Consider the following 27,920-nt stretch of genomic DNA (forward strand, 5'->3'; position numbering starts at 1 on the left):
GGAGTCCTGTCTTCAGTGAGGAATCCTTTCTCATGTATAAGCTCCAAGACGTGGCCGGCCAGGCCCGCTGGCAGGGCCAAAGGCTGCAGGGGCCACTCCCGCTGCAGGCCCTCACCCCACACACTGCTCTCCATTAAAATATGCGAGGTAAAATATTAGAGTCATTCAGTTTGTCTAAGACTCACACAGACTCCAAGTAACCTGTAATTGATCCAACTAATCCAACCCAAAGCATTGGAATGACAATAATGGTTTTTATTATAAATTACACAGCCCAGTAAATTGATGGGAAGGCTCTATCCCAACACAATACATCAAAAGAGTTAAAATTAAGCTTCAGAATCAAAACTGTAATTTACCCAAGGCTTAGGAACAAAAAGACCACTCCCTCCTCCCCTTTGCTATTGTTCTACAGGGTGTCCGGTGGTGCACTTTACACCTTTAAGCTTCCCAGAGGTAAGAGGATGGGGGCTGGGAGACAGAGGCTACCGAGAATCAAATACTTGCATGCTAATAGGTTTATTAGCACCGATACGGCGAGATGCAAGACAGCTAAAAGGTCAGAAAATGTGTGTGCAGTGGGCATCAGATACCTGCCAACCAAGAAAGCAAAAGGGAAACTGGAGAGAGAGAGAGAGAGGGAGGGAGAGAGACTCCAAATGGTGGCTTTTCTGGAGTAGAGAGTGAGAAACTGTCTCCTGTAAGTAGTGAATGGGGTGCTCGCAGCCAACCAGAGGCTTTGGGGCCGGGCGAGCCGCTGGCGGTCTTCATTAGGGTCACGTACCATATGGCACAAATAAAGCCTCAGAACCCCCCGGAGGTACGGCTCCAGGGCAGGTCCGGCCTTTGAGAAGGGGGCTTACCTTGTAGCTGCTTGAATCTCCCTTCCAGCTGGTTGTAGTTGTAAGGCACCTGCCCCGTGTAAGCCGGAGACAGCGGCCCGGAGATGCTAGACGTCCTGTGCAATTCCATTATGCCCGGCGTAACGCCCCGGCGGGCTGCACGGTGGAAATCCCGCTTCGGCCCCCTCCTACCCCCATCCAACACGCAGCAGCTTCCGCAACGCTTGGCTCCCGGCCCGGGCTAAAAGGGCTGGACCTTAGGCAAGCCCCATTCCGGTCTGAAAGTCCAGCGGGGTGATCTGATAGCAAGTTGGCCGCAGGAGAGTCCACCTTAGCCCGGCCACTCACGCATCTAATTCCTTGTTGCTTTCCTTCCTTTCGTGGCCCTCGACTCTAACCTTGAAATAAATGAGTGAGGAGGGGCGGGAAGGCGGAGGGAGGGAGGCGCAAGCCCTACTTAAAATTTTTTGAAAATATGGCCAATCCTAAGCACGCCCTGGTCGCCGAGCCCGGGAGCTCGCGGGCGCAGCGCACACACCTCCTCCCGGCTGCCCGTGGCGGCCGCCGGTTTGTAATTTAATCAGGAGCCACTCGCCGTGCGCCCGGCGGTGATGTCACCTGATTAGCATAACAGCATTGTAAAGGAAACGCAGGCTGTACCACGAGGGGCGCAGGGGAGGCCGGCCGGCCGCGGCCCCCCACCCACCGGCCGCCGCAGAGCCCCGACCCCCTGGCCGGGCTCAGGACGCGCCTGCAGCAGTGGTACCTTCCCAAACAAAGCTGCTGGAATTACGATCTTTTGTTGAGAGCCTCACGTAACGGAAAAGTCTCCGATTACTATCACATGAAAAGGAGGCGGCCGGTAGGGTAAGGAGCCCCGTAGGTCCCCGGCCCGGGCGGCTCATCCACTGTTTAGCGTCTGCGGAGATCACGCGGCCATGCGGACCGCGCACCTGGGCACGCGCGGCGTCCCCACCGCGCGGGCGCCAACCACGCGGCGGCGGCCGGGCCGTGCCAGCGGGTGAAAGTAACGCAAAGTCCCCCTGGGCACTGGGCCGGGCCACGGCGAGGGTTGGGGGCGGGACGTGTTAAGTTCAGGCTCACGGAAGAATCTTCTCAACAGACTGCTGCTGCCAGCACGAGATGTTAAGCGGACGTTTTCTGGGGTAACTCCGGCCCTGTAATAGTAACTCGATGCAAGATTTATGGGAGCACCGTTTTGCAAGGCATTGTGGGAGAAAGGTACACAGGTAAACACCTCCGGAATCCGTGACCGGGATGATTGTGTGAACCAATGAGGAGATAAAAGAAATTACCCTCAAACCCTACTGTGATTTGTAAAACAAGGCTTTACACTTTTGAGCTCTTCAAAAATTTAAAACTCTCCTCCCTAGCTGCTTCTCCCACCAATCTCAACCAAAAATAAAATCCATTACATAGAAAATAACAGTGATCAAAATGTGTTCTTGGGAACACATAACTGACCCTAGTTACCCCCCACCCACCCATCCCCTTTCTCAGTAACTACAGGCAGACAACACAATACAAGTTTAGCATTTCCAGCGTGGAGCCTTGAAGCCAGCCATACTCACTGAAGAAGGTGATGTCATTCCTAAGGGATTCCAGCCTGCACTAAAGAGATGGGCCTCCCTTCACCTCAGGTTTACTTTAGTCCCCAGGGCACTTGTAATTCAAGTAACTGCATCCTGTTCAGGGCTAAAGTTAAAGCAAACCCAGAGTCTAGCTAACTCCCCAACTTGGAACAACCCTACTCCTTCCATCCGCATGAATGTATTTAATTCCTCCAGTGTCAACCTTCAGCTTTCTAAAGCCAGGTCCAGGATTCAAAGACATGTCTGATCATCTAAGATGTAGAGCATTTTCCAAAGCCCCTTTACTGCAATTCAAAATGCTAACAGCAAGGTGGCAAAATGAGGGGTCTTGGAGGAGGCCTTTGGCTAGAATTCCCAAGACCTGAGTTCCCAGTCCTGGCCAAGCCTCTTAATCACCTATGACCTTAGAAGAAACACTGGATTCTTTCTAAACCTCCGCTGTCAGACAGGGATGATTAATGCCTGCCTACAAAGTTAACTGAGGGGATGACGTGAAAATGCCCTCATACTATTCAAAATTGGGTGTATTTCTTGCAAAATGCACCTTTTCTTGGATTTTCCCCACTGTATCACATCAAGGCTACAAAGTGTAGGATAGAGAATTTCCTCATTTGACATATTTTTAACAGGCCCCTCTTCACTTTTAAATACACTGGTGAAGTGGTAAGTCTCTAAGTGTCCAGCTATGGGCACCAAAATGAGACTACAAAGTGCCTGCCAATTGACAACACTTTATTTTTAATCTTTAAGCCACTTAGTGAATGGAGTATGAGTCACCACTCTTAGAGTCTCCCTTTCAGTTCCCTCTGGTATAGGGAAGGAGGTAAATTAAGCTTTCTAATTAGCCAGGTTACATGCAGTGTGATGAAGACAGAGGCTGGGACTAGTGCAGCCACACCCAATCCTAAAGAGCAGACAGAACAAGCCAGGAGCATTAGAACACAGGTATGTATTAGAAAGAAAGGTTTTGAGGCTAGGGGAGGATTTAATAACCCCACAGGGGCAGGAGGTGAGAAGTGGGAACGCTCCGGTGTGATGGGGCCAGGGAAGAAGAGGACCCGACCCTGACAGGTTACATGACCACCTCCGCCGTGGCAGTGTGGAGAAGGTAAAGGCAGACCAGAGGCACTCATCATTCTTTATTCCATGCAGTATCTACTGGACACCAACTGTGTGCAGGGCACATGGTCCAGTGTTTGGGAGGAGTCAAAGACAACTGCGAGAGTTGCTGGCCAAAGGAGATGGGGCAGATATGCCAAGAGTCCAAAACCAGAAGAACAAGGCAAGGGTTAGGTAGTGGAGCTACAAGAGTTCACAGGACAAGGAGGTCACATCTGCCTAGGAAGGCAGGTAAGAACAACTCCAGGAGGGACTGGCATTTGACCAGACCTGGAAGCACAGGTAGACTATCAACAGACTTGACAAGGGGGACGCCTCCTCTTCTAGCTGGGGGAAAGCAGCCCCAGGAAAGGCACCGGCACTGACTGGACTGTCTGGGGAACAGCACCAGTGAGGGCTACTATTTGACTGAAGTACAAGGGACAACGGTCAGGGAGGAGGGAAGCCAAGAGAAGCAGGCTTGGGACCACTGGAGATTTTTGAGCCAGAGGAGGATGGGATCTGGGTTGGGCTTTTGGGACGATTAATCTGGCAGTGGTAGATTAGAATGGGTGGGAAGGACAGACACCGAAGGCAGCAAGGTCCACTTGTCCAGATCAAAGGGCCAGTCAGGGTGTGGAAACAGGAACAAAAAGGAATGCACTGATGCAAGAGTTAATCCAGAGGACTCTGGTAACCAACTAAAGCCCTGTGGGACTTCAAAGGCTTTGGGAGGTTCAAAGGCTTAGGCTGAAGAGGACTCTGGGGTTTTAGAACTGGCTGTGGAGTATGGGGAGGATTGAACATTTCCTTCCAGACAGGCTGCACCACCACGGGGGGCATTTCCAGAAATGGTTGGGGACATGGACACAGAGTTCAAGGCTGAAGATACAGCCCGTGCACAGTAGGCTGAAGTCTAGGAAGGGACATAAGAGGCAAGGGCCCAAGCAGAGAGCATCTGGGACAGCATCTGGGAGGGAGGAGAAACAAGAGCAGAGAAACCAAGGAGTTACAGAATGAAAATCCAAGAGAGGGGAGAGAGACTCGAGCAGGTAAGGTGGCACCATGTGCTGCAGAAAGAACATAGAACTAGCAGTCAGAGAAAAAGTGATCCAGTGTGTCAATCAGGAGGTCAGGGGGTAAGAAAAGCTGATGTGAAGTCACAGGAGTTGGAAAGTGAGGAGCAAAGGGAAGATGGAGGACAGGAAGGTGGAGGCGGTAAAGGTAAGACCAGGGAAGGGTTCTGAGGCACGTCCTCTGTGCACAGGCTCCAGCCCCGAGGTGGTACAGGCAGGAGAAGGCCAATGGGAGATGGCTCACAGGGGTAGGTGGCCTGTGTTAGCCTCAGCCAAGGAGGTCAGCTTACCTTCAGAGGCAGGAGGGCAAGGACGGAGACATTCTGAGGAGGAAAGCAGGAATGTAAAGGTGCTTGCCCAGCTCTAATTTAATAAAGCAAGAGGCCAGGGGTCCAAATCACAGTTTTATTTCTAGTGATCTAGGAAAAAGAACGCTGCGGACATCTCCAGCAGAAACATGCAGCCGATGACTGGGGACAGCAAGGCAGGGAGAGTTTTCAGAATGTTCAGTGGTCGAGCTTCCTGAAGAAACAGACCCTGCAATTTTACCCTATCCTCGCCATCTTTTCTAATCTAAAAAATGACTGTCCCTCACCCACACCACCAAGGATACGGACACATGTGGCCAACTCTGACGAGTGGTTCTGCCTGCCTTCAAGCTGCATGAAGATTCCAAGGCACAATGAAAGATGGCCACTACCGACTGGTAAAGTCAGCTATGGGACTGAAGCAACTGAGCCCAAGTCACATGTATCTGCTGACCTTGTGATGCCAGAAAGGTAAAACCCAGTCATTCCAGTGATCTGCAGACAGCACAAACTAGAAGTGCTGTGGTGTGGTGGAAAGACTCAAGCCCACAGCCAGGCACTCAGGCTCACCCCAACTCCGCAGGACCACCCAGGAGACAAGGAATTGCATGTGTGTCCTACCCCGCTGGGCCCTGCAATCCTCACTCATAAGTCAAATAGGCTGGAATCCATGGTCATAAAAATGCCTTCTGGTTCTAAATGTATTTATGACTTATTCAGGTTCCCTTCTCTTGGAGACTTACACTGTAGTCCCAATTAACATCAATCTCCACATGAACTGAATGGCCATAATAACATCACAACATTACGGCTATAAAATACTTTCACATACATTTTCTTCAGTGAGATAGGTACCGTGTCCATTTTGCAGACAAGGCAACAGAGGTTCAGAGAGAAGCAATGCCTTGCCCAGGGCCCCACAGTTGGTGAAGCAGTCACACCTGGACAGCAGACCTACCAGTCTAGTGCCCCGAGTATATGAGCTTACTAATGGTTTCTACACTTTTCAGAAAACCCCTAAGACTCGATAAATGATCTCAAGGCAAACCTAAAACCCAAGCAAGCCTCCACATGAACCTATAAATACTTAAGTTTGGGACAGGACCGGGCACATTCTCTGCTGGTTCACACCAAAGTTACTACTTAGAGGGTTCTCTTGCTGGGAATGGGTTTTGTTTGATCTTGTTTGGGTTTGGTTTTATTCCTTTTCTCATACTTGGTGGACCTGTAGCTGAGATTCTGTATGACTTAGCATGTAGCACATGAATGGGAACACTAAGGGGGTGAGATGAAACCTCTGATTGTTACAAAAGGCTTTATATAGTCTGGGCGGTCAAAAAAAAAAGGAACACTTTTCCTGCATTACAGGGAGCTTGAAAGGGTAAGCCATGGGGTGGTTGATTTCCTGAACATCTAAACATTAACAAGACTGAAAATGTCTGGGAGAGGATGGCCAAAATGCTAAGATGTGGGATTTGTACACATTCAAGGACTTGAAAACACCAACCCAAGAGCTGGGAAAAGGTGGTAGGAATAGAGAGGGACAGAAAACAACAAGGTTTCACATATAAACTTTTCTGCCAAATTCTCTGCTGCTTTCTGTCGCTGTTTCCAGATCTGCCTTTTGTTCATTGCTGTCAAATCCCTTGACAGATGGATGACCACAGCCAATTTCTCCTAAGCATTTCTTTACAGGAAACCAAAATACTACCACCAAAATAATCCTCTTCCACCGCTGTGGCCAGACAGAGAAGCCAGCTCCAAATCACGCCACTGCGTTTACGCTCCACACAGCTAAAGCTTACATGATCTTTCTGCCTCATTTCTCCAGTTCTACTTCTGTCTTTCCTCTCAGGCCCAGCTGCTCCATCCTGCGGGAGCCCCCGGCCCACTTCCCCTAGTCTTGAATTCTCAACTGTGATCTTTCTTCTTCTATTTCTACTCTATAATGCCTGGAGAGTCTCCCTCCTGAGAATTACCTATTTCCCTCATTCCTCACTGCCCAAAGCTTGCCTCAGGATGTGTCTTCTCTTAGAAACCCATTGCTTTCTCAATGGAAATTGCCTTCCTGACCAGAAAACTCAACCAAGCCTACAGCCATGAAACCCAGCCAAAACCAGAAAACAAAAAGTTATCTGAAACCTCCTCTTCCCATCCCAAAGAACAATTTTCACTAAGTCCCACTGGCAGAATACATCTGTGACAATGGCATTTGTGTGCCATTGCTACCTGTTTGCCACCCTTCCAGAACATCTCCCTTCTCAGGGCCCATGGCCTGGGCAGCTGAAAGCCGTCAGCAGCAACGCCCCTCCGTCACATCCCACACGACTCCTAGGTCAGGACTGAGACCAGCCCTCTCCTTACCCCTAGAGTACCCACTGAGCAGCTGCGTCGAGGTTTGGAAATGCAAAGCTGGAGGAAGAAAGGTGATTAAAAACAGACTTGGAATCTAGGAAGCTGCCTCTGCCACTTCCTACTTTGTGATTCACTGAGCCTGAAAAATGGGTACAATAATGGGACCAACCTCATAGAGTTTTTCTACGACTGAGTTAAATGTTCAGAAAGACCTGTCCTAGCAGCTATGATCACTATTAAACTCCTCGTAGAGGAAATTTCAAAAACTAATTCCACCCCACCTCTTCACCGAGGAAGCTACCCGCTGGAGGATGCCGTGGGTTCCACGTGGAATCACCATCCTCAGGCTGGGAACCAGAGTGGTCACCCCTTTGGATCTGGGGACAAGGACAGTTCGGAATAGCAGGACCACTCCTCCTCCTGGGAGGGACTGACAAACCCCCTTCCCTTCTCTTTAACTCACCCCATTACACACTGGGAAAGGCATATTCCAAATCATATTTTAGTCATAAAAGTAGCAGTGTCTCAGAGATAGCAAGAACACAATCCTCACCATGAAATAAGTTATGAGAGGCCTATGTTTTCAGAAAGGCCAATGTCTGTTTGAGGTGGGGCTATCAGATTTGATACTTCAGGACTTAGCATAACAAGAACAAAGATTAAAGGGAGGGTTAAAGGTATTTTCCATTGACAACAATTGCTAACTCTGTTCCTTGGAGGCCATGGATGGATGGATGGATGGATTTCTCCCTCCCTTCCCCTGCCACACTCCATTCCCACAAAATCACCTACTTATATGGCTGAAATACCAGGGCAAATCTAATTTTTATTCATATCCTCTTCCCGTTTCTTGTCCCACTGGTCACAGCAGAACTGAATACAAAGCACTGACATCTCTGCTGAGAAGGAGAAAAATGGCAAGTTACACTCAGTGACAAGCACCCAAGGTCCAGGGGAAGGAAGGAATGCAGTTTATTGAATCTTCAGCCCCAGCCAAACCTTATCCTGCATTCTTATCTCATCTGTTATCTGCACACACAAAGCTGCCCTGTACAGGCAAAAGAATGCCCCAGTCCAGAGGCCCCACCTTTGGCAAACAGGTGTTGCTATGCCTGTGAGTATGTAACACCAGCCAGCGCCAAGACCGGGCTCCTCGCTACAGGTAGAGTGGTTCAGAGGAAAGAACAGCTGAGGAATGCAGCGGGCCCAGGCCTGCGCTTGCCCAGGATTCTTGGTTCCGCTTCCCACCTCCAGTGTGGAGGGAAGAGGCTGACAGACACAGGTGTTCAGAGCCATCAGGCCAGAGTTTCACAAGGAGACAGGTGGGGCAGTGAGAAGACGCTGTCTCCTGGTGGCACTGCTCCTGGGAAAGACATGGGGAAAGAGGAAATACAAATCTAGCCTTTGGGAAAACAGGCCTTTGGACCTTACCCACAGCCATTCATACCCAGATTATCTTTTCCAGGACCTTAACACAGTCTGGCTGTAATGAGAAAAGGTGAAAAGAGCAGGCTGAACAGGCACCTGGAGAGGAGAGGAGAGGAGAGGAGAGGAGAGGAGGAGGGGAGTGGGGGATTTAAACCTCATCATCAAGACACAGGCCCCACACTGCCTGGTCTGCACAGAGCAAACGCCAACCCATCCAACAAGTTCTCAGCCCCACCATGTCCTCAGCACAGGCCATCAGAGGGCCCCCCACATTGTAAGAAGTGATTTCTTCTCTGCAGGTACTTCCTAGCTGAGGAAGCAGGACACACAGGCATGACACACAAAGACGTGGTAGAATAGAACAAGTGAGGTTAGTGACAGTTACACTCTGAATGGACCGACAACAGCGTTCTCCTTGGCTGAGAAAAGACCAGAGCAGAATGGGGTTTCTGCCCCCCGAATGCTCTCTGTTGCTCTACCATCATATTCACAATTTTAATGTGGCTTCTAACTAAATCACTTTCAACAGGCGCCATACTACCACGAGTGCGTAGTGTATTGTATTTATTAATTGGGGTAGAGGCGGGGCTGATTTCTTGCTCTTTGAAAAACAGGCCCCGATTACCCAGGTGCAGGGCCACGGAGCAGCACGTGCAGCTCTGGCGTGTTAAAACGTGAAATATTTTAAGGGTGCAACCATTCCTTCCTCCTTGGCACCTGAGCTTCTGCCGATCCCTCAATGAGATAGCACAGCCTCCTTCCCACAGGACTTTGCCAGGCAGTCACTGGCTGGGCACAGGCCCTGAATAATTCATGGGCAGCCTGCTCACCCAGGAGCACCAAGGCCCACCAGCTGCCATCCACTGGGAGGCAGGCTCCAGGCTTACAGTGAAAGAATGAATACTATCAACTCCCTTGGAGACCTTCTTTACAGAAATGGACCATCCATCCCTGACTTTTACTGACTGACTTTCACTCTAAGGTGGACAGGTCCCAGGTATAGATGGGGTGGGGAGAAATTGATGTCCTCAAACAAGCGCTTGGTCAGGATGTCAACCCCCTTTCCAGCATGCTGAGATGATGCAGGTAAAGGGCCAGACACTGTGCCTGACACTAGACAGATGCTCAATAAATGCCAGTCCTCGTCCCCTACCCCTACCTGTCCCTCTGCTCCAGCCAAATCTGATCCAAGCCTCACCACCTGTCTCGGGCTTTCCCACCTCCATGCCTCTGCTCTTGGTGCTCTCCTGCTCTCTCCCTTTCAGTCTAGAGTCCACCTATCCTCTAAAGTCCACCCATCCTTCAAGCCCAGCTCAAAACTTCCCTCCTCCAGGAAGGCTTCCCAGATATTCCGTCTGAGACGACTGCTCCTTCTCAGAAACCCAATACCCATGCTGTCAGCCCCCCTCATCTGGCACCTTTCCTGCGCTGCCTTATAGTAGTGCTTATCTCTTCTTGGGTACCAATCTTATCTACCTAATTAAAATAATGGAGAGTGCCCCAGTGACAGACTCAAGAGAAGTCAAAAGTGGGCTCCAGTCTCAGCTTTTGACACTGACTAGCCTTGCTGACCCTGAGTCAGTGCCTCGACTTCTCACAATGCTCTCCCTAAAGCCCAAGGGATCTGCAATAGAACATCTCTAAGATCCTCTGGATAGAACGCTCTTGGAAATACACCATTTTCTGTTTTAGGGTGGATACAAACCTTATATAACCTTCACTCCATACCTAGCCCAATATCCTCTAAGAAACAATTGTTCAAAGGCAATTCAGCCATTTCAGAAACCTCAACACTGAACAGAAGCCTGAATAGAGCCACAGGGCCTCCTCCACCTTATAGAAACCCCTGTCCCGACCAAACCTTAATCCTTCCCAACGACAAGAGAGCTAGAACTCCTGACAGGTGTCAAGAAGGTCCTTTGCAAAATTCATTCACCTGAACCAACCATCTTATTTATAGAGAAGTAAAACGAGGCAGAGTGGCATGGCCAGAGACAGAGTAAGTCACTGTGCACCAGTACCCAGAAAATAGGCCTCCTGAACTCCTGCTGCCTCTTTCATTCCTAGGGAACACCTGAAGGTATCGGGAGCCAAGGACAAAGGACGTGACACCCATTTCTCATGCCTTTCAGTCAGTGAAGCAGGCCCAGGGCTTAAAATCAGGAAGCACGAAACCTCATTCACCCCTCTCCCACCTCACCTTCCAGCATCCAACACCAAGTTGGAGCCAGCAGGCTTGTACTAAGACGACCCGAATCTTTCCGTGTTCTCCAACGTCCAACTTGTACCCGCTCAGAGAGGAGGCCCCAGGCTGTGGTCCTGGCCCCTCTGATCTCAGCCTCCCAGCCCAGCAGAGAACCAATACACAGTCAGCCCCAAAGGAACGGAACCCCAGGGTCTGTTGTTCAAATCCCCTTCTCTCGGTCTTCTTCACTGGACTTTTCTCTATTATTATGATGTTCAAAGGGGACAGTTTATTCAGGAGGCATTTTTAAAAAGAATATCTGACAAATGGATTTAGTCATTATAACTAACTTTAATGTTAGGTAAAGAATGAAGTTGGAGAAGAGAGAGACTAAGCTCTTTTCTAAAACCCGCCAAGTTCACCCATAACCACCTTTCTACTCACCTTTCTTATTACCATTTCTATCACCCTTTTAATTACCACTTACCAGGAAAAACATGAATTATGACCATGATGGTATCTTTTCTCCATTGCATCTTATCTTAATAACATAATAAAAGCTTCACTAAAGGATGGGGAGAAATTGGAACCCTTGTGCACTGTTGGTGGGAATGTAAAATGGTGCAGCTGCTATGAAAAAGTATGATGGTTTCTTAAAGAATTAAAAATGGAATTACATGTGATCCAGCAATCCCAATTCTGGGTTTCTCCAAAAGAACTGAAAGCAGAATCTCAAAGAGACACTTGCACACCCATGTTCACCACAGCATTATTCACAAGAGCCAAGAGGTGGAAGTAATCCAAATGCCCACGAGTGAATGAATGGATGAAGAAAACGTGGAACATACGTACAACGGGATATTATTCAGCCTTAAAAGAGAAGGTCATTCTGTCACCTGCTACAACATGGATGAACTTGAGGACACTATGTTAAGTCATTATGAAAAAAGGCAGTCATAAAAAGACAGGTAACATACAACTCCACTTACATCAGGTACCTGGAGTAGTCAAACTCAAGGAAACAAAGTAGAATGGAGGTTGCCAGGAGCTGGGAGAAGGGGAACGGGGAGTTGTTATTTAATGGGTATTGAGTTTCAGTTTTGCAAGATGAAAAAGTTCCAGAGATCTGCTACATAACAATGTCAACATAGTTAACACTACTGAACTGTACACTTAAAAATAGTTAACATGGTAAATTTTATGTTTTTTAACCATATTTTAAAATAAAATAAAATTTTAAAAGCTTTAGTAAAGACTTGGGGGGAATCCACTCCGGGCCATGGGAAAAAAAGCAGATCTAAAGCCACGTTACGCGTCTATGACTCTGAATTTGAACAAACTGTTCTCAAATGCTATCGGCCAACATACTGATTCCTCCAAGTCCTCCAAGTCTACTCTTCAACCCTTAAGGAAAAAAAAAAACCTTCTATGGGAATCCTGCCAGGTCTCATTTTTACAATGAAAGTCCTAATAAATTACTTATTGACTCCAAATTGCCTCCAAGCCTCACTTCTGTGTACACGGTGCTGCAGAGTAACCTCCACTGACCACAGTTACCCCTGGTGTCAGGCCTGATCCCTGTTAAGTCCAACCTTCGTGAAATGGTTCAAAAACTACTTTTGTAGTCAGCCTCTTTGAGATCAAATCCCTGAAACACAAAAGTAATCAACTAATGGTTTAGGACTAGTCAGTAGCAACACACCCTAGTTAAGCGAGTATGTACACATCTATACAATTTGGGTGTGGGTGTGTGTGTCCACGTGCAGGCCTACATGTGCACAGCATCACCTTGGCAGATATTAAATAGACAAGTTTTCTTTACTTCTAAGGTTTTGTGATACTCCCATCTTCAACTCTGCTGAAATATTCAGACCTGCCCGCCCAGCTAAAGAATACTGATATCCTGTCAACAGAGCACATACACAGTTTCCTGCTAAGAATAATTTTAGTGTAATAAGGGCTCGTGAAGCAACAGATCACGGTTCCTGCTGATCAAAATGTCCTTCTATCCCACCTATTTAAGATTATGGAAGTGCAAATGGCAAAAACCATTTCTCAGGAGAGAAGATTATAAGCCAAGTCTTGTTAACACTCTACAAGAGCCTGTGTTTCTGACTCATCAAACATAAAAATTAACAGAAAATTAACAAGAGACTAGGACCTGAGTCAGAGTCACACGGCATTTATTATTTCCCGGAGAAGGACAAAGGTTGCCATCATCCCTAGACTCATACACAGTCTGCATCTCACTGTGTACACAGAAACCACCAGGAAGAGAGGCCCAAACTCACCTCGGTAACTACGGGAAGTCAGCCTTCCTAACTCCTCAGGAGCCCACACACAATCTTACAGGCCTCAGGGACTTGAGTATCTAACCAGCCCGTCCCCTCATTTTCCAAATGAGGACACTGAGGCTGAGAGAGGTTGGATAATTCAAGTCTCATCTCACCCAGCCCAGCAGGACCCAGTCTCGGGGCTGCAGTAACAGCACTGACCACAGCCTCCTATCTGAAGTCCTTCTGTTAATGCCATAAAAAGCTTTTTGACTTAAGAGAAGTTTTCCCTAGAATTTAAAGCCCCTGTTTAATGCCTGGCTTTTCTCTAACAGTAGAATAGCAATGGAATAGGAAGCACGTTAAATAAAGTGCCCAGCTAGTAACTGTCACTCGGTGGGATCTTAGGATAATTTCACTTATTTAATTTCCTCCTTCCTTAAGTAAAAATGTACCCTTTTGCAAAACACGTTTTTCACGTTGCTTCTACAACCTACCAACAGTCATATCTAGGATATATTTTATACCTCCATACCTTACAAGGTAATTCACACCACCATACCTTTAGTACACTATTTAACATAAATAAACGTTTGACCTTTTTTAAAAATAGGTCACCAAGGCCCCCCTTTTTAAACTGGTCACACTTCCTTTGTGCTTGACAATCAGAAGAAAGAATGCTGTAAAATATCTGATTCTTAATTCAGTTTTTCTGTTAAATATAGGTAATGTTTGGCTCTCCTGGGAAAGGTTTCAAAATAAGCTCAGTCACCACTGATGTCCCAAATGAGTACTTATTACTTCAAAAAAAAAAAAAAACCACTTTGCTCTAACTTCTGTTCCTCCAGCAGTCCTAATCTTCTAAGTTTACTCAAGGTATCGCAAAATCTTACTCGTCATTCTCTAAAATGGAGTAATTGAAGGGAGAGGTACAAGATTTCTTTTTCATGAATTAAAAGGCATTCAGAGGCCTACAAATACTTACGCGAAGGAGGGCAATTTCCAAGAGAATTAGAGAAGACAGGTCAAAGATAGGCATCAGAGGTTTGCAAGTACTGCCCTGGAAAGCAGGGGCCTCTGATTTGTATTACCACTAATGCAGGCAGGCTGGGGCAAATGACCGACCACATTCAGAAAATCTCAGACTGAAATCTGTGAAATGGGGGCAAATGGCCTCTACCAAAGACTGCTCTGAGTATTACAGTAATATTTTTATAATCTTCCCCAAGATGAAAGCGATACACAAATTTTAAGTATTATAAATAATCCCCCTGAAAATCTAGAAATATTTCTTCTTTATTATCCCCTGATACCAAACTACAGCTGTCTCAACAAGAAAGGACAGAGCACTAAAGCTAGTAACCCCCACCAGGGACCAACCCTCTCCTGGCAAGTGCTGGCTTGGATGTTCTGTGCTGAGCACCGCCCTCTCCCTCCAAGGAACACAGGTCTCCCATCCCTGTCTCCATCCCATCCTCCCTCCTTGGTGATTTGCAGGGAAAAAAAATAAACAGATTTCTCAACAGCCACTCCAAGAAAAGTTCTTATATTTTTATTGCACTTTCCCCCAAGTCACTTTCAAGAAATGATCATTTTAATGTGCACTGAGTACAAACCCAAAACAGGAAAATGTAGCAAGAGAAGACGCAAAAGCAAGGAACCTATAAGGTTTTTTTAAATTAAAAAAAATGAATCTTTTCTCCCCCCGCCCCCGAAGAAGGCCTGGAGTCACAAATGCACTCTAAACACCCACAAGCAAAGCCACAGGCCAGCACTGTCTCTAGGCCATTGGACACATGCCCTTTGAATGTTCTTGCTTTTCCACCTTGACTTCTGATCTTCCCATCGTGCATCAATGTAATATTTCTCAGTACGGAGAAGACAGGAGCCCTCTCTTCAGAAGATTTACCTTCCTAATGCAAAGTTATAATTAACACCTCCCATGTGTGCCTATAGCGTGCAGACGCTGAGCTAAGCACCTTCCCACATTACAGTTCTCTCAACATCCCACCAGGAGGATGTTTTGATTCTCTTCCTATAGAAGTAACTCTGCCCACTACCTTACAGCTGCTAAGTGGCAGAGCAGGGGTTTAACCTTGGACTCCAGACCTCAAAAGCCACTCTCTTCCTTTCTTTGCATCAGCCCTGAGACAAACGGTCCTGGACGCCTGAATCCAAACGGAGGAAAAACTGGGGGCTTGGGCCCTAGGAGACCTGCACATGGGTGCGTGGAGAGGCAGATGAGAGAGCTTCGGGGCCCATACGGTTTCCAAAGGCTAGAGAGAATGCAGGCAAATGCAAGCAAAGGAAAGCATAATTCTGAAAACTGGAGGCCATGTGATAGAGCCAAACAAAAACAAAAACCAAAAACTGAACAGTGGCCTGCCTTGCAGATTCGTGACCAAAATACCCATATCAGACCCTCAAGATACCCCAAGCATCTGGCACCCAGAAGGAAAAATTTAGTATGAGGCTTCATATAACCAAACCTAACTCACCTTCCTCCCTGGTCCCTTTTCCATGCCCTCCACAGCCCACTGAAGAGCAAGTCCTAGGACTCTGATGAACAGTTTAAGCCCTTGCTCTCTCAAACCCCTGGCCACTGCTCCACTTTCCGGACTTTCTCTCTGCTCCTCCCTGGACAGACAGGACCATTTCCCAGAACGGCCTCCCACTCCAGCCGTTCTCCAGAGCCTTCCTCCACGGTGTCCCCAGAGGGTTCCTGCTGAGACCAAGCCCCACCCGACTGGTGCTTCTCAGGCTAAGTCACTAGAAGGCTCAGGACCCCTGGGGGTGGAGATCTAGGCGAGACCACTCTGTTTCACCCAGAGTGGCTCCAAGTTTGCCATTTTACCTATTGAGGTAACAAAATTCTACTTAAAATTAAAAACTCTCCTGAACTCCTTGTTGAAAACCACTGGCTAAAAGGATAAAGACTAAACTCCTGGGCAGGGCATTCAAGGACCTCCTCATCCACTTCTCCCTGGCAGAGCTGGGCACCTCGGTGCCGTTCAGGGCACCCCCTGCTCAGCCTGAACTCCCTTCCATCTACTGACACTGCCTCTCCTCTGTGAGAAGTGAACGTCTTTCCCACTGACCACAGGCTTGATTTCACTCAATCACCTATCGCTACACAGATGACCCTTGAACAACACAGATTTGAACCGGGCAGGTCCACTAATCTGCGGATTGTTTTCAATAGTAAGTACTACAGAGCTACACGATCGTGGTTGGCTGAATCGGCGGATGTGAAACCCCAGACACCGAGTACCCACGATACAGAGGGCCGCCTGGGAAGTTAGAGGTGGCTCTGACCGCAAGGAGGGTCAGCAGCACGAATCCCCACGCTGTTCAAGAATCAACTGCATTTCTACCATTAATCACTGTGCCTGGCACACAGCAGGTGCTCAAAAAATATCTCTCATTCACTAATGAATGAAACAAAAAAATCAAATAATCTCTAATAAGCATGATTCACATAGCTCAGAAAAAGAGAGGCCACTTAGACATACTTTCAAACGTACCTGCTACTACAGGGCTTCCCAACACTGTTAGTGATAAGCTCTAATTAGCAGATCAATACTAGTGTTAAAAAACGGAACTGAAAATATCAGAGCATCTCATGAAATGCAAGTAAACACTACTTAGTGAAATTTAAATGTGGGTGGATATATTCACACATATACTCATTTACAGACAGTCCCTGGCTTATTGTGGTTCAACTCAACTTTGCAAAAGCAATCTGCATTCAGCAGAAACTATACTTTGAATTGTGACTCTTCATCTTTTCCTGGGATTGCGATACGCCATGTGCTACACGGTACGATGCTGGGCAACAGCACGTCAGCCACACGACCACGAGGGTAAACAACCAGTATACTTACAACCATTCTGTCTCTCATTTTCAGTGTAGTATAAACAACAAATTACATGAGACAGTCAACACTTTATTATAAAATATGCTTTTGTGTTAGACTCAGGCTACTGTTAAGTGGTCTGAGCACATTTAAGATTGGCTGGGTTAAGCTATCTTTTAGGTAGGTTAGGTGTATTAAATGCATTCTTTTGACTCATGACATTTTCGACTTGCTGATGGGTTTATCAGAACGTAACCTCGTCATAAGTCAATGAAGATCTGGACATATGTTTATGTGTGTGCTAGGCTGTCAAGTACAATGTATTTCTTACCGATACTTTGCTCAATTTGTTTTCTTTCAAAATCTTAAGTCAGTTCTAGATTAGATCGACGTGATTAAAGTATTCCATTCAATTTAAAAACCACAGAAACACCATCCTTCATGATAAAAATTCAGTTCAGAGAGTAATGGTGGTGGGTATGCCAATTAAGATGGCTCCCTGAATGAGGGAGTTAAAAAAAAAAAAAAAACCCTGCCCGTGGTCACACCTGACGATTACGGCTGATTAAATGCACAAAGAAAGCAGCACAAGCACACCTGTTAATTCAGTGCCGGGGGTTTTGGGTTTCGAATGGGTATCAAGTGCCTCCTCCAGCCTTGCCTCCTCTCCATCCTGCACTTTGCAAGGCAGTCTTGAATACCTCTACATTATTTACAAGCATCCCCTCCACCACTGGCTTTCTCTCAAATGCTTGGGGGACAGCTTCATGGACGGTGTGTGGAGGGGCTCAGGGCAAAAGTGAGAGACGCACATTAACCCTCTGCAGGGCCACCAGCTGCAGGTACAAAATTTTGTATATTTTTCTGGCAGAGACATATCAAGAGCTAACAGATTTGGTCTGTAAACTTATTTCTCCAAAATCGCATATAACACAGCTTCAGGATTATCAATCCATGGAACTGTCAAGCCCACGTCTTGAGAAAAGGTAAAAACCGACCAGGGGGCCAGGCTGGCTAAATGACGTGCCACTAGCCCCGTGGATTTACAGAGTTACTAGATTGTTTCTGTTGTTGTTAACCACAGAGGAGAAGGCTTACACTGAGCATCAGTCAGGACAACAACCATGACAACAGCCCTCCAGTCCCCTTGGAGCCTAGTCCGAGGGACAGATGAACGGCCTTTGGCTACTGCAGCAAAATGGAGGCATTCTAGGAACCATATACAATGAGAACGTTTCCTTCCCTGCCGTGTGCGGCCACCAGTCCCTAGTCACAAATTCCCTACGTCCTGCAAGTCACAGTACAGAATTCCAGGAGGGAAACTGAGGCCAGCTTTTACACATTTCTAATGAGCCATTAAATTATCAAACTCCAACTTTTGGCACCCACTTGAGGATAATGATCGCACATAGGAAAACACCGGCTAAACACAAAGTGACCTGGGCGTGGGTATCTCTTTAGAGATGACCCCCTCCGCTAAGCACCTTTAGTATCCTGGGCACACAGAAGGCAAAGAGACAAAGAAGAGGTTCAGAAACACTGCAGTGACCTGAGAAGGAGTAGGCAAATAAAGAAATCTTAAGCTTTAGCTCTTCCAACCAAAAAGCATAAAACCCTCGGATCAAACCCATGCAGCACAAAAGGAGGCAGGAGCCAAACCGAGAGTTTCGTGGAAGGATGTCTGATCCACCATGTAATGGTTTGTACCAGCTTCCAAACAACGCCCTAAACTTCCAAAAGCATCTCTATCAGTTAACACTGAAGCAGGGAGACAGGATCCTGGCAAGAATGAAAACTGAAGGAAAATACCCTTGGTGGCAGAAAGACTCAGCTCCAGACTGGAACAGTCAGCTGGTCCTGCTACTGTTTACTAGGGGGAAAATACCTCAAAAGATATGCATCAAACTTTCAAAAGGAATTATCTTTCGGAATGGGGATCAGTTTGGGGAAACAGAAACAATCACTGTCAGCTTCTGCAGTGTTTTTTTTTCCCTTTTTTTTTTTTACAATGCAATGCATTATTTTATATGTTCTAATGTAAATGTATTTGTAAATGTAAAATGTAAATATATTTTAATGTAAAATTCTTAAATACACAGAGCTCATTTTTCAAGGGGTATTACAGAAATTAGGGAGAAATTTTCCCTAAATGAGGTGATACTTAGTAGTTCTGACCACGAATGGGTTCTTCAGTCTCACAAAAGTCATAATCGCAATCTGCCTTTCGTGAGGCGCTGAAGAGAATGCCGATAGGGACACTACTCGCTGACACTGTCTTCAAGAAGCTTAGCAATCAGCCAGGGAGAGAGTGTGCCTACACCCGCCCTGAGCACACACATGGAACTAGTAACACTCAGGGAGTAGGGCATGGAATAACAAGGGCCAAAGAAGTTTCTTGAGAAGGTCAGTGTGAGCCACACAGGCAAGAAGGCTCCATGGAGCAGTTGGGGCTCAAGCTGGAGACGTGGAGAGGGCTTGGGTTCCCAGAAGACTCACAGGGCAAGCCGACCGGTAACCAGCAATGCAGGGAGGGCCAGGGACCTGGCACATGGCCCAGCATCTCCCTGACTTCAGTCCATCTGTTTCTTCCGATGCCTCCAAACACAGTCATGTTGCTAATAAAGCAATTTCACACACACACTTAAGAAATGAAAGGATTCTGCAGAAATTTAAACCTGGGTGGCAAAATTTTTATCAGCCTCACCCAGTAACAAAGGCCCATCACCCAATTATGCCACTACCTTATTCTGAAAATTATCTAATGATACTATAGAAGAGATAAAAATTGTGGAAAATGGACCTGTTTATCAACCAGAAAATGAAGAGACTAAGATTCAGGTTTGGGGGAAGTGTCACAGCACTTTTATGTAATACTGTCACCTCCACTGATTATCTTACACATACAATCTATTTCCCCAAAACAGATTACATGCTCCCTTTTTGGGAAGAGCTCCGTGTGGTTCCAGGAGAGCTACCATGTTCTCACATCCCCCTCCACCCACACCACAGTTCACCAGTTCAGGAGTTGCCCCCTGACCAAAGCCTCATAAATTACAGCCTCCTTATCAAATAGCCCCAATGTTTCCAACTGGAACTAGAAACACGGGGCAAGTGGTGGACAGTGAAGTGCTGGGACAGACGGCAGCCACAGTCCCCCTTATCTGGAAGACCACCTGCAGGGGCAGAGACAGAAGCTAAAATCAAGAGATTGAGAGACGGAAAACCTTCATTTCTGTTGTTCTGGGGCCTGTCTGCACTTTGACTTTTCCTCAGATTGGCTGTTCAACTCTTCCTTTGATCACACAAGATACACCGATATCTTTTCCTGAAACCCCTAATATTAAGTACCTTTCCACCCAACCACACACAATTCTGCATTATTTCTAATGGAGGCCAACCACAGATCCAACTGCCAGCTAAATCCCCTCTAAGCCGTGGATGGACGGGCTGGTATGTTTTATATATATGACTTTCTGCTCTTCCCCATGTTGTGGCTACCTCTTCTAGAGGTCATCATTTGTAAGTAACCAGTTAGCCGTGACCTGATATAAAAAGATCATCTGGGCCCTCAGAGCCCCATCTCCATACTCAACCTCACAGAGAGCTGAACTAGAAAAAGCCAGGATACTGGGTCAGTTAGCAATGAGGTCAAAAGAGAAACCACTGGCTGGAGGCAGAGTTGGAACCACAGCACACCTAAGCCAAGTGGGAGCTGAGTTATGACAAGCAGACACTAGCACTGAGGAGGAACCGCCCCGTCTGAAAGGTGAAGAATGCCTCCAGCCCTACAGCAGCCTCCATCACTAATGGATTTCTGGGTCTCAAGTGCCTGAAATTTTGCAATAACCTACCCCATGCCTCCACCACACCTGTATCTTTTTCATTCAGATACTCATGTGAATCTCTGTTCCTGACAACCAGAAAGGACTAACCCCAAATAATTTTGGATGCAGGATTCTTCCCAGAGAAGCCAATCAGCAGACACAGACCAAATGCTTGTTACCTTGCTACCCAGAACCCTCCCACCAGATTACTATTTAATGTGATCATGTCACAACTAGTGATGAATACACAGTTTAATAATCAAAACCATCTTCTTTCATCAACTTGGTGTCAAACACCAAAATGTAGTTTAAGAAACTATTTAACATCTACCCAGCATCAATTTTCTCTACAAATTAGAAAATTAAACTGAATAGTACTGCTAAAAATGGTAGTTAAATAAAAACTTAGCTATCTGAATTGCATTGTTAATGTAAAACCTACTTTGTGACATTTTTAGTTTGCTTTCATTGTGGGACATGTTTATAAAGTCTTTACAAGACTATAAATGACCTGCATAAAAATTATACATTTTATTTTTACCTCCTTATATTTTCTTCTTTACCTGCTCTCACATCCACTTTGGTAGAAAATTGGCAAAAGAGTTAAACTGTATAAGTGAATTTAATAGAGGGAACAAAGATGAATGACCATGTGAGACAACCAAACACCCACTAAGTAGGCTTTTCTGATGACCACATCCAGGTAAAGGAAAAAGTACTTAACTCTGTAGTACTTTCAGATGCCTACAATGGAGCTGCCATCTGCAACCACCAAATAAAATCACAGTATTATGCTGTTGGAAACTTTCATACAATTTTTTTCTGTTCTTCCTCACTTATCTGCCACTACTCTTTACATAAGAGAACAGAGGGAGAAATGAGGGACTGATACATGTGACAACGTGGATGAACCTAAAAAACATTAAGTGAAAGACATCAGTCACAAACAGCCACATACTGTATGATTCCATTTAGATGAAGTGTCCAGAATAGGTGAATCCATCGTTAGAAACTAGATTAGTGGCTGCCTGGAGCTAGGGGGAGGTGGAAGTGGGAAGCGACCACAAGTGTGTATGCAATTTCTTGTGGAGGTGATAAAAATGTTCTGGAATTAGGTTTTTTTTTTTTTGGAATTAGTTTTGACTGTTGCACAACTATGAGTATATTAAAAAAAAAAAACCCAAACCAAAAAAACCCACTGAATGTATACTTTACAGGGATAAATTGTATGGTATGCAAACAGTATCTCAATAAAGCTGATACTTAAAAGACAGATAGATGATGGCAGGAGCTGCAGGGCATACATGCAGAGAGAGCCAGGAAAAGCAGAACTGACAAGGAAAAGCACAAATTTTTCCTCTTTTGTTTACATAGGCAGTCCCCAGCAAAAACAGGTCCTATTCCCTAAGTTCAATTATAAATCAACCATAAAATGTATGGGATTTTCCCATAGACACGGTGATTACTGTTACTCAAAAGTAAGAGAATGACTTAAGGAAACTATTCTGGTGGGGTGAGGAGTTAAGACAAAGGCTAAGGTGCAGGAAGAGATGAGCAAGGGGATGAGAAGGGAGATGTTCTCCTACATAACTGAAGAATGAGACAGGGGGCTCTAGAAAGAAAGCCGAGGGGCAGGAATGGGGGCTGGTTAGGAAGAGGGAATGGTGTGTGGTTAAGAGGTTTAATGAAGCAGAGAACTAGTAGGCTGGTTTTCCCAGCCAGATTATTCATCTCAGCTCCTAGGGGGTTGCAGCCATTGCTGAGGACAGAATTTGAGGACTACAAGGAAGGGTGGCAGGAATCGAAGCAGTAAGGAGACAGAGAGGGGAGAGAAACCTGAGGAAACTGGGCCAAAAAAAGAAAGGATTCCTGCAGTCCTGTGGTCAGGAAATTAATGAAGCCTTATGTATACAGAAAATAAACGGAGGGTATGATCCAGGATGACATGTAATGACCTAAACAGACTCTCTCTTGCACGAACCTCTTTGATATGAAACACTCGTTCAGATTCAGATTTCAAAAATGAGGGGTGGTGTATTCACTGTGCACTAGGGACCATGCCTCTCTCACCAATGAGCCCGAATAATGCTTAATTTAGGCAAAGAGCCTCAAGAGTGGATGAGGGAAAAGATGGGTAGCTATTAAATCTGTTAATCCTGACTATAAAAATCCACTCCATCATGCAAGGAGACTTTCCCTGGGGGCATAAAAGTGTTCCATCTGAACGAGGCAGTGAAGCATGTGAGTAAGAAAAGCTCTAGCTTAATTTTCAAGGAGTGAGTCCAAGCTTCAGGTGGTGTATCATCTTGAGAAGCCAAAAGCACTTTCTGTTTCAATGAAAGGGGTCCTCAGAGACCTGCAGCCTGGCTTCCTCTGTTGCAGTGGAACTGGAAGCAGGTGTGCCAAGGTTCAAGCCCCAGTCTCTCTCTCCAAGTTCCAATGGTCTTTACATTACTCGACCCATCCTCTCAAAATGGTTTTTTCCCCTCTTGTGATCAATCCTCCCCTCAAAATTACTAAGAGCACTCACTGCCCATACTACTTCCTTGGCACTGGCATACAAGTTTAGTTCATGTTTCATGTAAACAGGTCTCTTCCTCCTAATTAGATCATTCCAGATCATGTTTTATAGACCTCTTTGCATATTCAATAGCAAGCTGGCGCCATGCTCTCACCAGAAGGAAGTCACATATCTTGCATATATTTATTTCTTCGTGTATTCGCCTTGGCAGAGGGGATTGACTGATTAACAGTCATATTCTGGGAAGTTTCTAAGTAAAACCATCATACTACAGAGATCTTAAAAAGTATGAAGCCAGTATCTAAACCACCTAATTGAAACTCATGACTATAGGTAGAAAAGACAATAAGACAGCTCTCAAAAAATGTAAACTAAAAAATCTTTTACAGTTTTAAAATAAGTTTTTCTCCATTTAGGTGAAGGTCCATCTATTTGGGGATTAAGTAAAAAAATTTAGGTATATAATTTTAATACCTTGAAATTTGCAGTCAACTGGCAGAAAGTGATGGCAAGTTCCGTTCTATTTCTCTGTGTATAGAATCCAGTTCTTTTCCTCCTAAGAAAACCCTGGGCCTAAAATATTTTATCTATAAGTGCACAATTTTTTTTTTAGGATATACTTTTGAAGTGTCCCCACTAATTTTAATTAGCACTAGAGAGCTAATTTAGGCACCCAAGAAATTTTCTGCCCTCCTGGAGGTTACAAATCAAAAGGCCCAAACAAGTATAGGGGCTGGGGCGGGGGGACCGCAATCACCTCCTGGAGAAGGACCCACCCAGACAGGGGCTATAATGACGGCAGGGATTACAGCAAGAATGTGTTCCTCCTGCCAGGAGACAGCTCTAAACTCAGTTCGGGCAGAACATTAAGCCTTCTTAGGTGTTGAGAGATCAAAACATAACTGTGACCTACTTACTGGGGGAAAGGGCAGACTAATATTTTAAAGGAGAGATGAAAGTTGATTTTCACTTTAGTGAGAATATTCAAGGATAATAAGATCTGAATATCAAGCGAGAACACTCAGGACATGTCTCAGGAAAAGTATTTCTCAAAGTGTATCATATGCATTAAGAAATGCAGATTCGTGTGCTCTCTCCCATGGCGGTGAATCCCAAATTTCCTTGTGGGGAGGGAACAGACTGGAATATGCATTTTTAAACAAGTGCACTATTAAGTCTTCCTGTATCCAAAAATAGTGCTTGAAAACAGCACCAAAGTTTTCAGCTGAAAGAGCAGAGTGCAGATGCAGAAGATCTGTCTCTGCTGCTACTTTGCATCCGTTTAATAAAAGTTTAGTGCTGGAAAGCACACACACATAAAAAAGTATTTATTTTAAAAATAATGACTCAATTGATAGGTTATTCTTCATCAGAATTTAAACCCACATTTAGCACCAAGTGGCCAACTACTCACCGCTTCACAACTCTACCCAAGACTAAATCTGTGATGAGTATTTTAAAGCCCACATTTGTTCAGCAGGCTCTATAAAGTTTTAACCAATAAAAACGTCTGTGTGAAGGCTCTAGAGATGCACTGTCCAAACCAGCACCCACTGGCCACATGGGACTAAAAATGACCATGTGAAATACATACTAGATTTTAAAGATTTAGTATAAAATATGTACAGTATCTCATTTATAATAACTTCACACTGATTACATGTTGACAGTATTTTAGATAGTCTGATTAACTGATGTACCTTCCTTAGAAAATTTAAAATCACATATGGCTAGTATTATATTTCCTCCAGACAGCACACTGATCTGACATTTAAAGTAAATCACTGCTTTAGCTGATTAAATGCTCCACCAAAATTCTTGGTCATTCAAGTGCCTATGTTTAAACGGAATCTGACCTATACATACAGCCACTAATAACTGTTATTTACTGTATCCATGTAATGTAAAAGATACAATTAGGTGCTTTCACCTCATTTTCCTATGTCTCTCAGCTGTCCTTCAATCTCCCATAACCACATAAACTCAGGGTCAGTTTCTTTTGCTATGTCCATAGCTTAGCTGAAAGGCTCTTTTGCAAAATTTTAGTTCATGAACGTTAGTGAGTAACAACTCCCACAGTAATTTTGTTTATAATTTCTGTCACTTTTAAATGTTCATTCATATACAGGCTTTCTCCCACCATCTCTCTATGCCACTGTTTTGGGGGAAAATTAATCAAAACTTGTGAATGTTAGATGTTGAGGTTTTTATGCTTTTTTTCCTAATTACAGAATAGTTCAGATTTATTTCAGGAAAAATTCAAATACAGGTAATAAAAAAGTAAAGCCACTTATAAAGACACTCAGAATATTTTGGTACACAGACTTTTAATTTTTTAAATTCACTGTGAGTGTTGATATAAAGATATTAATTCAAAATACTTTATCAGTATTTTCAAGCTAAATGTTGCACTTTTTAAAAGACCACTTTTCCTACTTCCCTAATTTGTGCTGATCCCACAAAATATAACCTAAACCATAAATACACATCCCCTGTAAAAAGAAAACGTTTACCTTTCACATTTCTTTAAAAGGTTAAAGTTTTTTTAATATGTCAGTTTCAGGTGTAGAGCAACAGAACTCAACAACTGTATACACTACAAAGTGATCACCAGCACAGGTCTAGTTACCATTCATTCACTACCCGGTCAAGCCCCCTCACCCCTTCACACCCACCCACCCCCTGCCTCCCTTTGCTTCTGATAACCACTAACCTGATCTCTGTATCTGGGACTTCGTTTCTGGTTTATTTTGTTTGTTCGGCTTTTGTTCTGTTCTGTTTTGTTTTAGATTCCACGTATAAGTAAAATCACATTCTATTTCGTCTCTCCATCTGACTTTTTTCACTTAGCACCATAATACCTTCAAGGACCATCCATGTCATTGAAAAGGACACAATTTCATTCTTTTTAAGGCTGAGTAGTAAATTCCGTTGTGCATGTATACCACATCTTCTAGTTTTGTTAAACTAGAAGTTTAAAAATATTAAAGTTTTATGTTTTGTTTTTATTTTTTTACAAAATTCTGGTTTCGAAAAAAAAGTCCAGTTTATCGTGAATCACTGTCTTCATCACCACATGGTTCACACTGCTGCGGCAACGTCGTCAGAGGCCAGGAATGCAGGTATGCCCTCACAGGATGCAGTAACCAGTTACAGAACGCAGTCACTGCACAGCGCTCTTGCCTTGGGGAACTGGCAGGGTGATCGCTTCACTACACAACATGATGGATCAAAGCTCTTCTCATCTTCGTTTCGAATTGTAAATGGTAGCACATTCAATTTTAGGCATAAATACGTATCTCACCAGCCTTATACACATAAAAATTTTGACTGTGGCAATAGTCAATATTAACGCTGTTTTTGAAAGTTCAAAGTCTTGAACTTTTCACCAGCTAAAGATTCGAGAGACTCCCTCTTCACCTAACTTGCATGAGGGGGAATCTTCAGATGAAAGATTTCTCTACTTTGGAAAAAGCTGCTGTTTCCAGTCCCACCAGTCTCCCATGAAGACATGAGAATTCAGTTCCCTGCGCATCCACCTGTGTTTCCCGCTTATGTTTCTGACCAGTAAGGAGCAGGAGGGGTGATGAGTAACACGACAGGAATCGGGCAAATTTTCAAGCCAAAAAGTTTAAGGAAAATGGAGAGATTCAACACTCACTGGGCAATGGAACTGAACCAACTCCAGACTCTTTCTCGTTTGTGATGATAAACTGACACTTGATAAGTGACTACAGGTCAGGTTTCTACACTTAAAAGAAATAGACACGTCACACAGCATACCAGAGAAGCCATCTCCCTCATGAAATAGCCTACTGAGTCTGTTACTCCAACATGAAATGGGTGTCCTAGAATTCAATTCAATTCTGACCCTAACTGACCAGAGTCAGCACAGACCCCACGGCTAAGGGCTCAGCCCCACAAGACTGCTCCCACTTTCAGACACCACGCTCCCGCCCCGGGCTCTGTACTTCTGACTGACTGGCTCTTAATGCAGGCGTTCCCATGACCACCTCGCCTCAGTTTCGATAATTTGCTACAGCAACTCACAGAACTCAGAAGAACACTTTACTTATGTTTGCCAGTTTATCATAAAGATTAGAACTCAGGAACGCCAAGAGGTGTGCAGAACTCCCGCGCCCTCTCAGGGAGCACCACTCTCCGAGAATACTGATGTGTTCCCCAACCCAGAAGCTCTCAAAATCTTGTCGTTGAGGGTTTTTATGAAGGTTTCATTTGTAGGCATAACTGATTGAATCATTGGCCATTGGTGACTGAACTTGACCTCCAGTACCACCTGTCTCACTGGAGGTCGATGGGCAGGGCTAAAAGTTCCCACCTTGTAAACCACCTGGTGGGCAGCCCCATCCTAAGGCTATCTATCTAGATGTCTCACCCTAAGTCACCTCCTTAGCATAAATCCAGGTATGGTGAAATGGCTTTTTATGAATAACAAAAGACACTTGTTAGTTCTAAGGGTTTTAGGGACTCAGCCCAGGAACAAGGACAAAAACCAAATTTATTCTTCTTACACCACACT

General features: G+C 45.1%; 1 protein-coding gene and 1 long non-coding RNA gene across 7 annotated transcripts in view; one reads left to right on the forward strand and one right to left on the reverse strand.

The window, feature by feature from the left end:
* Positions 1-27,920, reverse strand: part of SPTBN1 (spectrin beta, non-erythrocytic 1) — a 184,600-nt gene that overhangs the window by 100,710 nt on the left and 55,970 nt on the right. The window contains exon 1 of one of the 3 annotated variants that reach the window (XM_031675579.2): positions 864-1,410. The exons of the other annotated variants lie outside the window; for them this stretch is intronic. Within the exon in view, the coding sequence (XP_031531439.1) occupies positions 864-972 (109 nt within the window). The 5' untranslated portion in view covers positions 973-1,410. Of the gene's footprint in view, positions 1-863; positions 1,411-27,920 lie in introns of those variants that run through there. 3 annotated transcript variants of the gene reach the window in all.
* Positions 1,428-5,637, forward strand: LOC140685696 (uncharacterized). 4 transcript variants are annotated; one of them, XR_012059022.1, is made up of 6 exons: positions 1,428-1,709; positions 1,966-2,092; positions 2,364-2,442; positions 3,301-3,400; positions 3,608-3,805; positions 5,045-5,637. It is a non-coding gene; the product is annotated as an uncharacterized lncRNA (long non-coding RNA). The 4 variants fall into 4 exon arrangements; XR_012059023.1 differs by having other exon boundaries at positions 3,305-3,400; XR_012059019.1 differs by lacking the exon at positions 2,364-2,442 and having other exon boundaries at positions 1,433-1,709.

Source organism: Vicugna pacos, chromosome 15 (genome assembly GCF_048564905.1).
Source record: "Vicugna pacos chromosome 15, VicPac4, whole genome shotgun sequence".
NCBI lineage: Eukaryota > Metazoa > Chordata > Mammalia > Artiodactyla > Camelidae > Vicugna > Vicugna pacos.